This window comes from Athene cunicularia (genome assembly GCF_003259725.1).
Source record: "Athene cunicularia isolate RWA chromosome 2 unlocalized genomic scaffold, athCun1 chr2_part1, whole genome shotgun sequence".
Lineage (NCBI taxonomy): Eukaryota > Metazoa > Chordata > Aves > Strigiformes > Strigidae > Athene > Athene cunicularia.
In genome coordinates, this window is record NW_020799095.1 from 105448308 (window position 1) to 105463217 (window position 14910).

The following is a 14910-nucleotide window of genomic DNA, read 5'->3' on the forward strand; positions in this document are numbered from 1 at the left end:
GGGGGTCGGGAAGAAACACCAAAAACAAAAAGAGGGGAAAGAGGGGATAGGCCAGGAAATAAAGTCTCTGAGAAGCTTCTAGTTTTATAATGTTAACTTTATTTTCTTCTGGATTAGCTGTTCTGGTTGTGTTTCATTTTAGAAGATTTACTTAAGTTCTTAGTAAAAAACTTAACAAAGTAAAAAATTTTACAGTAACTGGACCTGCTTTATATGAATGCATCCTGGAGCATTACAAAGCAGAACTGCAAATAAAATCAAACCACAACTTACTAAAACTATAAATTGCTATGCATAGATGGGACTTTTTTCCAGATAGGAAAAGTCTGAAAATATTGGAATATATTACCTCTAAATTGAGCTTTCCACTACAAAGAAGTTTAGTTTAACACTAACAGTGATACATCCTAGTACATGCAACCTGACTGACACATTCATTAATCGTTTATGAATCTGGCTTCTCTGTTATCTCAGAGCTCTCAGTATATTTCCTGGCCATTCACTAGACTGTTACATACTTTTAGGGATGACTTGTTTTGGTTTTTTTTTTACCTTATACAGAACTAAAGCTTTGGCTATGGATGAATATAAGTCTGGACATATGACTAATATAACAAAACCACTACACCTGTTTCTCATTTTCAAAGGATGTGTCCTTTGCAAAGAAATATCAAAGTTCAGATCTATCCCCATGCAAGAAATAATCAATTTAATTGTCAATAGATCACTTAATTTGATGGTAAGAGCTGTAAGTGTCATTGACTGAACAAAATCAGATGCAGTGGTTAAGTGCATGTAAAGCAGCATTTGCAGAAGTTTGCGTTTCACTCACCCCTTTTACAAGATGGTGCCTTAGCGTAAGAAAAAACTTATTTCTGGCTTAAGAGAATAGAGCAAACTATGACTTTAAGTACCAATGGATAAAACACACGTTCCGCTTTGCCTTTGTGGTCCAAAAACAATTACTGTCTACTCGAACAGAGAAATGGGAGGGTAAGAAAGAGAAGAAATACTTTATACAGGTGAATGTTCCTATCTGCCAAGGTCTTTTAAAAGGAGGAAGCGAAAACCAATTCTGCTATATCTTACCATTCTACTCCCAAACCCACCAAACATCACCCTAAAAAACTATGAGAAATTTGCACACAAAATATTGCCAGAGTTCTGCAAAACACTCCAACCCACCCTAAATCTTACATCTGCTGAAATAATGGGACTCCAAAAAAAAACAAAGCACAGAGGACTGACTAGATGTAGGCTGCAGGTGGGAGGGTAGTTAAAATGCCTGCGCTAACAGTTGCTCTTTATTTGCCACTCACTTTTTGATTACCTTCTACCATATTGCTTTTCCCATTTGTTTTTATTATAGATGCATCTAGAGTATTACAAGTTAATAATTTTTAAGATAACCAAGAAGCTAGCTTATCTCTTTTAATAACAAAAAAGGTGAAAGTTAAACTCTAGCTGCAGATAAAATGCAGTAGCAGGCATAGGTTCTAGATAGGATAAAATAAAACACAAAAGAATTTTGTAATGGAATTATGGAAACATTACTTTTTATATGATGAGATAAAGATTCACCAAGGAATGACAGTAATTCCTCCACAGGAGCACTGCATGAGTCACTCATTCAAAAAAATGAAGTTAATGTCTTAGTAAGCAAACACAATCTCCAAAATAACTACCTTCTAATTATAATATTCTGTATTTCTAGGGATATCTTAGCAACAGTTATTTCATTCATTATCATTAAAATTTCTGAATATATGTTCCAATCTTAATACAACACAAAACAAAGTTTAGAAAGTGAGTGCAAATGATCTGAGTAACACTCAGATAGGGTGGTGAAAATAAAATACAATAAAATGGATTTATAGAGTTCATTTGCATAGGTAAGGACCACTGTCATGTTTACAACAGAGGTTATGACAAGAACCATCCCACAAGACCAATGTTATATGATATGTAGGCATACAGAAAGTTATGACAATAAGAAAAATAAACAAAAAATCCAAAGGGTCACTCAATTTCTTTTTAATCAATCAGACACAAATGCTACAAAGCTGCTACACTTTTCTATAAAGGCGCAATTTCTGCCTAGAATTTAGATCCTGCACACATAAAAATAAACCATTATGATTTTATTTTTAATGCTATTATCACCTTTAAGATAAATGCTACTATTTACTTTCTCTATATAAACATGAAATAAAACATGACAAAAAGAAACCTATTGACTAATGTCTAAATACACCTGTAAGAAAAAGTGATGTAGGAAGGAACTCTCAGAATACTTAGGAAGAAAAATACTTTGAATAATAGAAAAATCATTGCAATAGAAAGTCTTGTGCTGAAAAAATCTGAGGGCAAGATTAAAATACAGGTTCAGAACAGCTGATCTGCAATACTTTCAAAACCACACACCTGCTCTAGCAACCACCTGCATGAGCAAGTACTACTAAAATTCAGAAAACACTATAGAAATGGGCTCAGAGGAGATGCGAAGATCATCTTGTGCAATGAGATGTATACAAAAGCAATTAAATGGAAAAAAATGTATCACAGTTTTCAGGTTGACATATGCTGCATGTATCCCAGTTGAGCACCGACTGCTTTGATGTAAATCACACAAATGGCCTGAGATATGCGATGAAAACGAATTAGTGATGCTTCTGGGTTGTGATCTGCTATGTGCATGAACTACGCTGCAGACATGTGCTAAGGGCTTTAACATTCAGCCAACATGAGGTTTTGGTATTTGGAATTGACATTAGCGTTACAAGTTGAGAGCACGCTGTGTTGGGGGAGAATATTCATCACTTGTATCTCACACCTCCCATTTAATAAACAAGCTTCAGACCATGCAGTCCATTAATAATCAAGACTGCCATTACCAGCTTCATGATTTGTACCTCAAGTAGGCACATCTACTTCAGAATATAGCAAACTCTAGTGTCCCCCACCCCATGCCCCAACTGCTGGGGGTTAAAGACACAGATGCAATTAACCCCCCCCCAAAAAAACCCACAAACAAACAAAAAACCCCACAACACTTCCCCCTCCCCAAACCAGTCCCACTGACTTCTATGGCACAATGCTGACTCAAAGCCTCCCACGGCCCAGCTCCCGCAAGTCAGGCAGTCAAATTGTTAAAACTAGAAAATATTAAACAAAATCCTGAGAAGCATCCCCAACTTCCTATCCGGAACACCTCTGCCTCATTCCTCCCTTGTCCCTAACTTCTCCTAGGAGAGTGATATTTCCCACTATCAGGAAAAAATGTTTCTGCCTGGAACGAGAGGAGTGCTTTACAGCTTTCAGTGACGTGTTTTTCAGCCTATATTGCCAAGAAACAGAGTTTGGGTGGAAAAAGGTCCTGAACGTTTCCAGTGTTGACAATGCTCTCCGGTGGGGAGCAAGCTAACTTCAGTTATGATCCACAGCTCAAGAGCTTTTCTCACTTAGGGAACTAAAAGCATGTTTCTCAACTGCTGTGGAGATCACATGAGCCCGAGTGCATCATGCCAGGTTAGAGAAAGACTGTGAACCATTCAAGAACCTCAATTTACTTTACAAGTATTCAGTCTGTCACAGTGAACATAGCAGGCCAAGATGGCCTTGGATTGGATTAACAGACCTTCACAATGGAATAAACTGCTTTTATGACTGACTTCACATCATAATTCCTTGGAAATGCTAGTACAGGAGAAAAAAATCCTAAACAAGGCCAAGCAGGAATTCCACCTTGTTGCTGACAGTTGATATGACTCAGAGGAACTAGCTGGAATTTGGAACCTACCAAATTTGTCACACGACAAATGTCCTGATAGCATGTACAAAGAGTTTGAAAGGAATATGCTGAGCATGCTTTATTAGTTTCTGGGTGTGCTGACAGCTTAGAAACCCAACTGCATAGCTTCCAAATAAATAAATAAATGCTCTTAAATAAATAAATTACTCCAAGAGCAAAACTACAAGTCTAAAAGTCCTAAATTCCATCACTTATCTTCAAGCTCTACCAGCCATATCTTCAAGTCACCTAAACATCTGGAGCAAACAAGAAAAATATGAGGCCACACAGGGTAAATCTTCAAGTATTCATCCAGAAAAGCAGGTGATTTTAAAACGGCCTAAGTAATTTGCTTGCTATAAATAAAAGTAAGTAATTTTAAAAGGTACAGATTATGAAAATATCTGAAGCCTTTAAATATTATTTTTACTGAGATTCACATGAAGCTTTGAACATTCCCTTCTATTTTGCTGCACGAGGTACATACACCCCGGGTTGAATGATTCTGTGTTTCTGAGTAACCTTGTGCACTGCCTTCTACTGAAGCTGCTTGTTCAATCAAACCTCATGGTTTTGGGAAGAGTGCACCATAAGAAGTTAATATTGACGTAAAGCACTTTCCTCTGTCTTTTGCTGATGACTTGTAGATGCAAGGTTGACATGAAATAATTTTTCTTGATTTTAATAGAGCAGTGGCAGTTTTACGCTATGAGGCCTCATTCTGAAAATAGATTTTTGATGGCAGTCTCATGATTTTTTAGAACACTCTGACAATTTAACGCTTACTTTAACTTTGAGAAAAATGCAAAGATCTTTATGGCCAATGCTTTTGCCCACGATGCTCTGCACACAGCTTTGCTTATACAGTGTTTTGCTAAACCATGGTTTGCAATAATGAGATTACTACTTGTAGGGCACTTGCTGGGGCATTTCAAAAGCTTAGTATTCCAAGTTCTTAAATCTCACATAAAATGCATGCAAAACTAAATAAAACCCAACCAAATATAATCCTTCTTCTTACCCCTGGGCACAGGTGGTGAGGAGGGCAAGAAGGGAATCAAGAAGAAATGAACCCAGGAACTATTATCATTTAGTTAAGCACAGGCAGAATTTAGATTTTACAAAATGACAAGTCAAAATAAAGTAAAAGAATCTCCCTGAAAAGCAAGACAACTTATTTCTATCATCCATTTTAGATAGAAAATTAAGCACCGATGTGAAAAGTCTGTGCACTCTGTTCAGTCACTCTGGACATGACCGAATTCCTAACTTTGGAGCTGTGGGAGAATCTACTCCCTTTTTACCTACCCAGTGGTCTGAAACTCTTGCTGAAGAAGTGGTTATAAAAGCTTGCAATACTTTGTACGAGCTTTTGTTTTCTTCTCCTAAAATGTTTGTTACATTTGGAGTGTGTAAAGACCTTTTAGACCCTCAGACACTATGATCTACTGCCCAATGGATCAGGAAAGGAACCAGTGTACCTGAACTATGTGGCTGGCAACAAAGATAATTAATTTGTAACAGTGGCCTTAAAATTTGTCTTAAGAAAGCAAGCACAGGTTTTGTGGCTAAAAATCATTCAATTTTCTATAAAGCCCTTAAACCCCTCTAGTGTGGGAAGTCTAGGTGCTTCCTCTGCTCACTGTGAGAGGAAATGATCCTAATTTCAGATTTCTTACCACTTTACTGCTACTCCACCCATTGACAGTTTTTCCTTTCATTGCGTGCCACTATGCTCATTCACTGCTGGTTAAAGTCTGCATTTATGGATGGTTTACATCCTGATAATCTCTACAGTATTCACACAATTCTACCTCCTGCTGCACTACCCTGACTATACCTCTCACAAAGACAGTGCTTTCACTGGAGAGGAGCACAGTACAAGATGGACAGAGGAGAGACTTCAGCACCGTTTCTAAACTGTATTTTACTATCACTGTACATGGTTACCATGCTTAAAGTTTCTGATCTGCAGCACAACCGCTCCCATCATTACTCTTAACACCACCTATAACTTCCAAATAAACAGTATATAATCTGAGAAATTTACTGACTCTGTCCTGAGGGTTGTGTGGACAACGATTAAAAAAATCAAAACCACATAAAAATTGCTGAACAGATCCTCCAGAGAATTGTGGGTGAACAAGAGCTGGGGATATGTGAACTGGAAAATTAGTTCTCACAGAACTGAGGTGTTTTTTTGTTTTTTTTTTTAAGCTTGTAACCCTTCTGTGCAATAACAGATGCACAGACAGGATTCAATTCTTGTACTCAAACTGTCTGCGTACAAACAACTGGAATACATACATAGACTCAAAGGGTTGTCTTCAATTTATTTAGTAACATAAGCAATTTCCAAAACTGCATAAACTGAAGTTTCCTTTGCAAACTGCTGAAAAAGAAGGTTATGCAGAAAAGCCAGGAAGTTTGAACAGTTCTTGGGGATATGAAGGAAGCATGGAAATTACTAAGGGGAATACACATTTCAGACAAACAAACAAATGAGCAGAGGGAAGCTATAAATGTCTGTACCAGTGAAGTGAGACACTTTTCAGATAACTCAAGTGCTGGATGACTGTGACTGGGAATGTGTGGAAGAATTACACTTAATTTTTCAAGGCTTTTTACTGGAAAAATTTCTTAGGCTCTATTATATGCACTGTTCCCTTCATAATTGTTACACTTACTTCTACCACTAATAATGTGCATAAATCTACTGTTTGTCATGTTCATAAAGCACTTAATAAAACTCCTCTGAAGGAAGGAAATCACACTGCTTGGAAATTCATTAACTTGGATAGAGAGGGAGAAAGAAGCTATTCTTAGCATATACACATCACTCCTAGTCCTCTGACATATCAGCAGTGGTTCAACCAGAGGTGACGTGAGAGTAAATGCATATGGCACCTGCCTGGGAAGGTATCTGAATAAACACAGATGTGCCCTGACAGCTACTTGAAACATAAATACTTTCCAAGCTGAAATCCCCATAGTGGCCAATCTGTTAATAGCCAACATTACTGTGTATCTAGAAAGGCATTCATCCACCACCAAAAAAGGGTCATATTTGGAACAGGCTGTATTAGGCATTTTGCACTAGTGATTCTGATCCCCAAAAAGGTGTGAAGAAGCTTTACAGAGTCCAGTGAGAATGGATTTATTTTTGATTTAAATGTAACAGTCTTAGTTGGAACATGGTCAGAATGCCATGACTGTAAGTGGACAAGATACTAGCTTTACCCCTCATCCAAAAGGCAAAAAAAGCTGCAAAAAACAACATCACAGAAAGCAATGTTATCTTTCAGGTTTTTAAAACACTGCTAATTGCCTTCGGCATTTAATGTATAAATTAGCTACCTATCATAATGTGCCAATGGAAACAAAACAGATAAAGTGCAGAGTGAAGTGCAAATCTATATGTAAAAATCATTAACAATTCCTCACCTGATCTTCTTCTCCACCACCTTCTTCATCATATTTCAGAATGTTGTCCCTCACATCATCTTCTGGATCAATCAAGAGTTGTTTTGCCTGACGCTCTTTATCACGGCGTTTCATCCACACCACGAACATTAAAACTAAAACTACATTTTAAAAAGGAAAGACACAAAACCACGTGTTGATTCTGAAGTACAGTCATGGAAAACCGTACAGATTTAACATGAAGATTTAAGAGAAAAAAGCCAAGTTGGCTTTGACTGACCCAGATGGTTTGGTCGTTTTGTTTTGTGGTGGGTTTTTTTGGTGTTTTTTTGTTTGTTTTGTTGGGTTTTTTTTGTGTTGGTTTTTATTTTTTTTTAATAAAAAAATTTCACAGAAGGCAGCTTAAACAAGAGATGTTTAAACTCAGGCTACTATAGGTAATTTGATTCGGAAATCAATCACACATTCCAGGTCATAAATCACAAATCCATTCCACATCTACAAAATAAACTTGCCATGAAACGAAGACTTGACCAAGCTTCATAAACCACTGGATTCAGAAGGGAATGTCTCTAGTAATGGCAAGAATTCTAAAAAATTGTATTACTTGTATTTATGTAGATGTCCCAAGAATATACAGCAATCTGTATAGTTTAAGTAACTCTGATGTTTGAACATCACCAAGCTTAGGCCATTTTGGCATACAGCTCAGCAGTCCATATTGTTGCCTAAGTTTAGATTTATGTTTAGAAACAAGAGGAATCAAGGTCGAGAAAAAAATGCAGTAGCATTTTGAGCCATGTATTTTAATCTTTAATCTGAACAATTTCAAGTTATGCTGCCTGTTTACAAACTAAAGCTGTTAAAACCAAATGAGAAACAAAACAGAATAAATGAGTAAATGAATTCCTAATATAATAGGCATGTTGACAGTGACAACTATCTTCATGGAAAAAAATTCCTAGTCATCTAGAACATCAATATATGAAGAGTATCTTAAAGGATTTGATAGTTTCAATGAGGGTCTGTTATTCCAATATCTAACATTTTAAGAGTATCCTTTATAAAGAAAATAATTGTACTGTGCTTGTGTACAGCTATGGGCTTAGCCAGGCTCAAATACTATTTCTTTTTTTAAAATTACCCTTTTCCATCATTTTGTATGTTCTAGACTGGTGCACAGTATACTCTGAATGGGTTAATCTCCTTCTTGTGTTCCACCACAATCAGAAATTAGTTAACCACAATGTGTAGGAGAGCTAGCATCTAATTTACTACACTGGACAGACACTCAGTCATGATGTTTAGTCATTTCCCTTATTGAATGCACACAACAAAAATAAAATACTAGCACACTTTGTGTAGTATTTAAAACAAACACGTCTCTGTTCCTGCACAGCTACCTGCTCATTTGGCCTTATATGAAGGGCTGTGATATATTCCTTTCCGAAATTATCAAATAGCCTACTTACATTAACCTGAAGCACAACAGTAGTAACACCAGAGCACTCCTTAAAGGCACGCACTGTGGGTGGTGTCAAAACACACAGTACCAGCAGTACAAGAGAGACAAGATATCTGGGGGCTAATCACATCTTCAACCTGGTCACTGACGTAACATTACAAGTGGCCGTCAGCATAGATGGAAAATCTCTTTGACAAACCCACAGTGGAGTTCAACGGCCATGCAAGTGCTAGGCATGATCCGTCTCACAGACTCATAATCCTTTAGTATCATAAAGTTTTCATACTCATCCAAGATATTAAACTAAGCAGCAACAACTCTTGGACTTCAGTCTTTAAACCCCCCCCCGCGCCATCTTTGTCAAGGTACATGGGACTAAACATAAGGATGGTATGTGCAAAAGAAGAACAGAAGAGTTAGGATTAAGAGATCTATCTACTCACTCAGCAGGATGATGATACAAAGCAGAATTGCAATGATGGCACCAGTGCCCAGCCCTGCACCAACAATCCGGTCGACATCAGTGCAGTCTCCATTTATGTCACATTGGCAAACTTTCACTTTCAGCACAGAAGTGCTAGATGCATGTGGATTTCCAGAATCTGTAATCACTATGGGCACATCATAGATACCAGCCTCCAGGAACCTGATCCTTAAAGAGAGCTGGGCGTGATCGCCTGTGTGTGAAAATAAGGCACTTGTTAAAAAGAAACACACTGCTCATGTGGGTTTAAAACAGTATTGGCAAAATGAGCTCTGCATTAACGTATTGTTCAGCCCACTATGTAACACTCAGGATAACAGACTTATTTATTAGTGTGAATCTCTTTTCCTTCTTAAAATTTCTTGTTCTTTGGGGAACTTACACTAGAAAGTGCTTTCCTGTCCATATTTACCAAATATACGTTGCAAAATAACACCAAAGTAAAATACAGAAAAGCATATGCAATGTTTTCTTTAAAATTATTACCACTAATTCGAACAATGGTCCAATTCCTCTTAATACTAGCAGGTGTGTCAGGCAGCTCAAAGGCAAATGGGCCTGCATTTGGATCTATATCAGGGTCAACAGCAGTGATGTTAATAGCGTTAGGCTGTAGTGTTTCGCAAGTTGTGGCTTCCTTTGGATTCACTTGGGGGGCATTATCATTGATGTCCAGCAGGTATATCTGAAGTGTGCCAGTTCCGCTCATCGGGGGAATTCCTTAAAGAAAAGAAAATGGTATTGAGCCTGTTTCCAATTGCAAAGTTACTTAAATGAAGCTATACCAACACTTTTCAATTACCGGGTACATATGTTCACATCAGTTTTGGGATTCTGTCTTTGCTAGGCCAAACTAACACTGTCACTGCTCCTGTTAGCACACAAATTCTTATGTAGTACATCTGTACTCAGAAAAACCTGCCCTACTCAGCAAATTCAGCAAATAACTGCAGATCCACAGATCAAGGACTCAACCACTTTACCGACCAGAGAGCCAGTTTGTCTCCAGAGACAGTCCACATTGAATACTACAAAGAAAAAGGTGCAACATTGGAATAGTTTATTCTCTGAAGAAATTCTTTTTGTAACTTTGAAGACTTATGATCACTCTTCACCACAAGCGTGCTATTTAAATTCTTTCTAATACTGACTTTCAGCACACTACTTCTAGACATTCTTGCTATCCATATCAAATGTGTGATGCTTCCATAAACCTTGCTAAAGTCACACATTTATGTGAGCATGTAGCACTGAATTTCTCAATATAATTAGCAATGGTTCTCATTCCACCCCCAACCCTTCCCCATAATCTTCCAGTTCCATTTGGTTTTCCTCTCCAGAAGGGAGCCAAAAGGATAGAAATAGTTGATCAAGCTTTATTATACCTTATCAGTTTGCAAAATTTTACCATTTGTCTTCTCTCCAAAGTAAACAGCCTCAGTGTTTCTATTTTCCAATCTAATGTGAGAATGTTCCTAACCACACCTGTCCATCTTTCTGGTATGAGCAGTACAGCACTCTGGCCAAAATCAAAGGGCTCATTTCTGAGCAGAGATTGTTAATTGTCATTAACAAACTGACAATGAAAAGACACTTGCTCTCTGCACTGCTGCAGCCTGAATGCGGAAAAATACAATACCCCTCCCCACATGTTACTCCCCATAAAGCCCACTCATGTTGTGCATTCATTCAACTTACTGCACTCCTGTTTTCTGTAAACTTGACTAATGTAACTAAGCCAGTGCCTTTCTCCAAACTCACAGAATTATTTTTCAGCCCATTTCCCAAGTAGCTGGGAAGTATGCAAAGTCTGGCACTAATACAGACTTCCAACTGGATGTATTCTAAGCATATCTTGTTTTCTGCCCCAGTAAAACTGAATGCCATTCAACCACACAAAAGAAAGCTTTTTGAAGAAACATACAATGTTGATACATACCATTATCAGAAGCAAGAAACGTTGCATTATACATATTGTTTTGCACATATATTGACTCTCTGTCCAAAACAGCTGTGGTAGTTATTTGTCCATTAACAGGGTCAATTTTCAGCCAGTTTGCAGGATCTGAAAGTTTTGAGTACCTGCATATTTCATCACAAGTTGTGTTATTTATTTGACAACATAAATAATGACAGAAAAGACAATATTTTCATTTGTATTTCGAACACATTTTTTTAATTTGAAGACAGTATTTCACAAATTTCCATTTATTAAGCCTAATTGCTAAAATTCTTGAAAATACATATTAAAAACTGGCTTACATTTAGATTCTTGAAGTGTCCTTTCATGTAAGTTGTCATGTAACTGGAGGAAATCCTACAATTGCCATAAACTATACAAAATTCATAACTCAAGACTCAAAATACTCATTAAGAATCCCTCTTGCTTGTTCTATACCTACAGAGCTGTTCACATTAACTTTTATCTTATCAGAGTGCTGAGAACAGTAGAGAGTAACAATGGATAGAGTGTTAGAGTAGCACTAACTCACACTATTCTAGCTGTTCCAATATCACTTAAAGTTAATTTTTTAGAGGCTCTGCTTTTACTGCAAGATTCTCATCTTAATCTGAAAGAGCGTCTTTCAGAACCATCCTTTTATCTGATAAATTTGCCCTTTGACATTAATCAAGTGCAAGCTATTTTAGGTCATTAAAAATGTATATATATCCTTAAGTCCTCATGCTATCATGTCTACAATAGTTACATCCAGAAATGAGCAAAATATCAGCAACAGCTAACCCAAATTAAGAGAAAATGAAATTATAAGAACCTTGGTTTTGGAAGGAAAGACAGAAAGTAAGTTCTGGATTTTCCTGTGTATGAGCTAAAGAGCTAGGAACCTGAGTCTTGGCCCACAGGTAGTCTCTGTGCCTTAGCTCTGCAGTCAATTACCATGTTTTAAACGAGGTATGAGAAAGCATGCTTTAAGATTCCCATGTTTTATTCTCTTTACTTTTCTCATTTAGCATAGTTTTAAACATTAGACAAATTATGATCACAGATATCGGTACACGAGTTCACAGATGGATAACAGCAGCACTTCACATTGCTGAAGAATAAATGAGAAGAAAACCCTTCAGATCTGTTTAACAATCCAATGTGGTTTTGCTGCCGTGTCAAAACTACTGGTTAATTTAAACTGAAAATAATCTTAGTTCAGACAAGCATGTATGTGCTCTGAATTTGTTGGGATGCCATGTATACTTTAACACAGATGCACAACTTCATTCTACCTTGATTAAGTGGGACTGAGCACTAGAGGATGACCCAGTTTACAGATGTATGAATGCTGGTCAGGTCACCTTCTCTACAGCCAAAAATCCCCTTACAGAGCACTGCACAAAAGCCACCAGAGGTAGTTGGACAGCTGTGTGCTATGGTAAATGCATTCGTTTCATATGCAGACTCTTTGATCCTCACCCATTCAGTAACACAGATATCACATTCCAATTGTTAAATAACCGCAAAATGTTTATACAGACCTTAGGGAGGTTTGCTGCATGTAACGATCTGGGTCCTGAGCAGTGAAAGTTGTCAACATGCTACCAGCAAGCAGCCCTTCTTCTTGACGTACAAGCTTAGGGTTTGGAACAAAATATGGGCTCTCATTCACATCAATGACTGTAATGGACACAGTTGCTGTTGACTGAGGAGGATGTTGAATCCCCTTAGCCAAAGGCACTTGATTTTCTGCAGCTACAGTAAGTACAAACATCCTGTTTGTTTCAAAGTCAATAGGCTGGGAAAAGCAAAGAGCAGGAAGTGTTAAAGTTTACTCACAATAGTGATGGACACATAATAACATTTTTACTTTAAAGCACATTTTAGAACATTACTTTTACTGCTTTTCCGAAAAATGAGAACAGAATCTAAAGGGAACACACTAAATGTAACAGCTCAACACAAGACTGGATTGGGGGCTTAGTTTAGCACAACTAGAAACTTTGTCATGCCTGAATTTAACTGCCATTGGAGGTAACTGAGGAAACAAAGTAATTTTGTCTGAAAATGATGTAGAAACTCCCAGCATTGTGTCAGGCACTCAGGTGGACAGATGTGCCTCCTGAAGAGCTCTGCTGGGGAGAGGAACCTGCCTCTCTCTGTTATGAGGAAGAAGGTTTCCTTCAAACAAGATCATGACCATACCTAGCCCCATAGATCAGAAATTCTCATGCCCTTAATGTTTCACTAGAAAGATTCTTTGTAATCCCATCTAACCCTACTTCTGGTATACCTGCAGCTCCCATTTTCACAGCCCAGACAACCCTCAGTTTGGGGACTTCCTCACTGAGCCACAATTTCAATTTAAGGAGGAGTAAAAAATTTTGAGGCTGGAGTTCCTCTGTCATGCTGTATAGGGGTGACGCATTCCCCGAGATCTGATTAGCCTTATCACTAAGCACTGTACTATTCACACTGATTCTAGGCTGAAGAAGTCCTGTACCTTACAGGGGCAGTTGGCACATGACAGTATGAAGCCAGTGACAAGAGACAATCCAACCTTCATTACAGGTTGACAGATCAACTCATTGCACTGCCAATAAAAACTGTAGGCAGGTTTCCAACTGCTTCCATGTCTGGTTGCCTAAAGGAGTGCTACAAAGCACAGACACATATGTAATTCTTGCTGGAAGACTGTGATATAACAATTGGTACCTCTGGGGAAGCACAGTTATAAAACAGAGACAGTTCTTAAAAAAACCTAGTGTGAATTACCATTATAGCTGTACAAAATTGTATCTTTTTGTCACCTAGATACTGAGAAGATTAAAAAAGGGAAAAGAATGAAGGAAGAGTGAATGTTTTAATTTCTAAATGGGAACATTGGCATCTCACACTTGACTTTTTAAGTGGCCAACTCAGAGATGAGACTTATCAGAGGGCCGTAAGGAAAGGTGGCTACTGCCTGCCTGGCAGGTTTAATTATAGAACCACATTGTTATTATCACTTGAAGTAAGTCACCCCCCAACACAGAGCTGTGTTGGCTAGAGAATGAAGATAGACAGGTTATTCCATAAAAGGTATTTAAATGAAGTTTTAAAAATAGCCAGTCTTTAAAAACCTCTTGTAGAAGTAGCCTCCCACCTATCACTTTTTCCTTTCTGATTGTGCCTTGACTGCCTGTATCTGTTCCTTAATGGGAACATGTTGACATAAAACCCATAGACAAGCATGACTACTAATGGAGGCCAGGAAGTAGGAAGCTGTTCCTTTACACTAGTAACAAATACTAAGCAAATGTTTTTTCACAGATTAATTCCTATCTTTTGGCAAATAAAGCTTCAAAATTTGTGATTTTCAACAACCTACCCTGATTTTTAGAATTGATCAATTGGAACAATACTGATAGTCTAAGCAAGGGAATGCTCCAAGAGATGGATCACTAACTTCCACAAGACAGACTGTGCCCATCCATTTTACTCTCCAGACTCGTGCTAGCCTAGGAGTTCACATTTTAACCTCACTTATTCCATCTGCTTGATGCTGTGAAGTATAAGCATCTCTTACCTTCACAACAGTCACCAGTCCATCATTGCTATTGGGATCAGTCAGGATGGTAAATCGACCTGCCGGGTCTCCTCCGGTCATTCGGTACATCGCATTCCATGCAGGTGTGTGTGGCTGATCTTTGTCTGTTACCGTCAGATTCGCTACGATCACATCCACCCTGTTTTCTGGTACTTCCCCATAGAACTTCAAAAAAACAAGAAAACATTTTACCGTGGCTGCAGAAGCACGGAAG

General features: G+C 37.9%; 1 protein-coding gene across 2 annotated transcripts in view; it reads right to left on the reverse strand.

The window, feature by feature from the left end:
* CDH2 (cadherin 2) overlaps positions 1 to 14910 on the reverse strand; it is a 115175-nt gene that overhangs the window by 12803 nt on the left and 87462 nt on the right. For both annotated transcript variants that reach the window (XM_026842067.1, XM_026842066.1), the window contains exons 9-14: positions 14676 to 14861; positions 12649 to 12905; positions 11102 to 11244; positions 9649 to 9882; positions 9122 to 9355; positions 7235 to 7374 (exon numbers count right to left, since the gene is read on the reverse strand). In XM_026842067.1, coding sequence (XP_026697868.1) covers positions 7235 to 7374; positions 9122 to 9355; positions 9649 to 9882; positions 11102 to 11244; positions 12649 to 12905; positions 14676 to 14861 — 1194 coding nt within the window. The remainder of the gene's footprint in view (positions 1 to 7234; positions 7375 to 9121; positions 9356 to 9648; positions 9883 to 11101; positions 11245 to 12648; positions 12906 to 14675; positions 14862 to 14910) is intronic.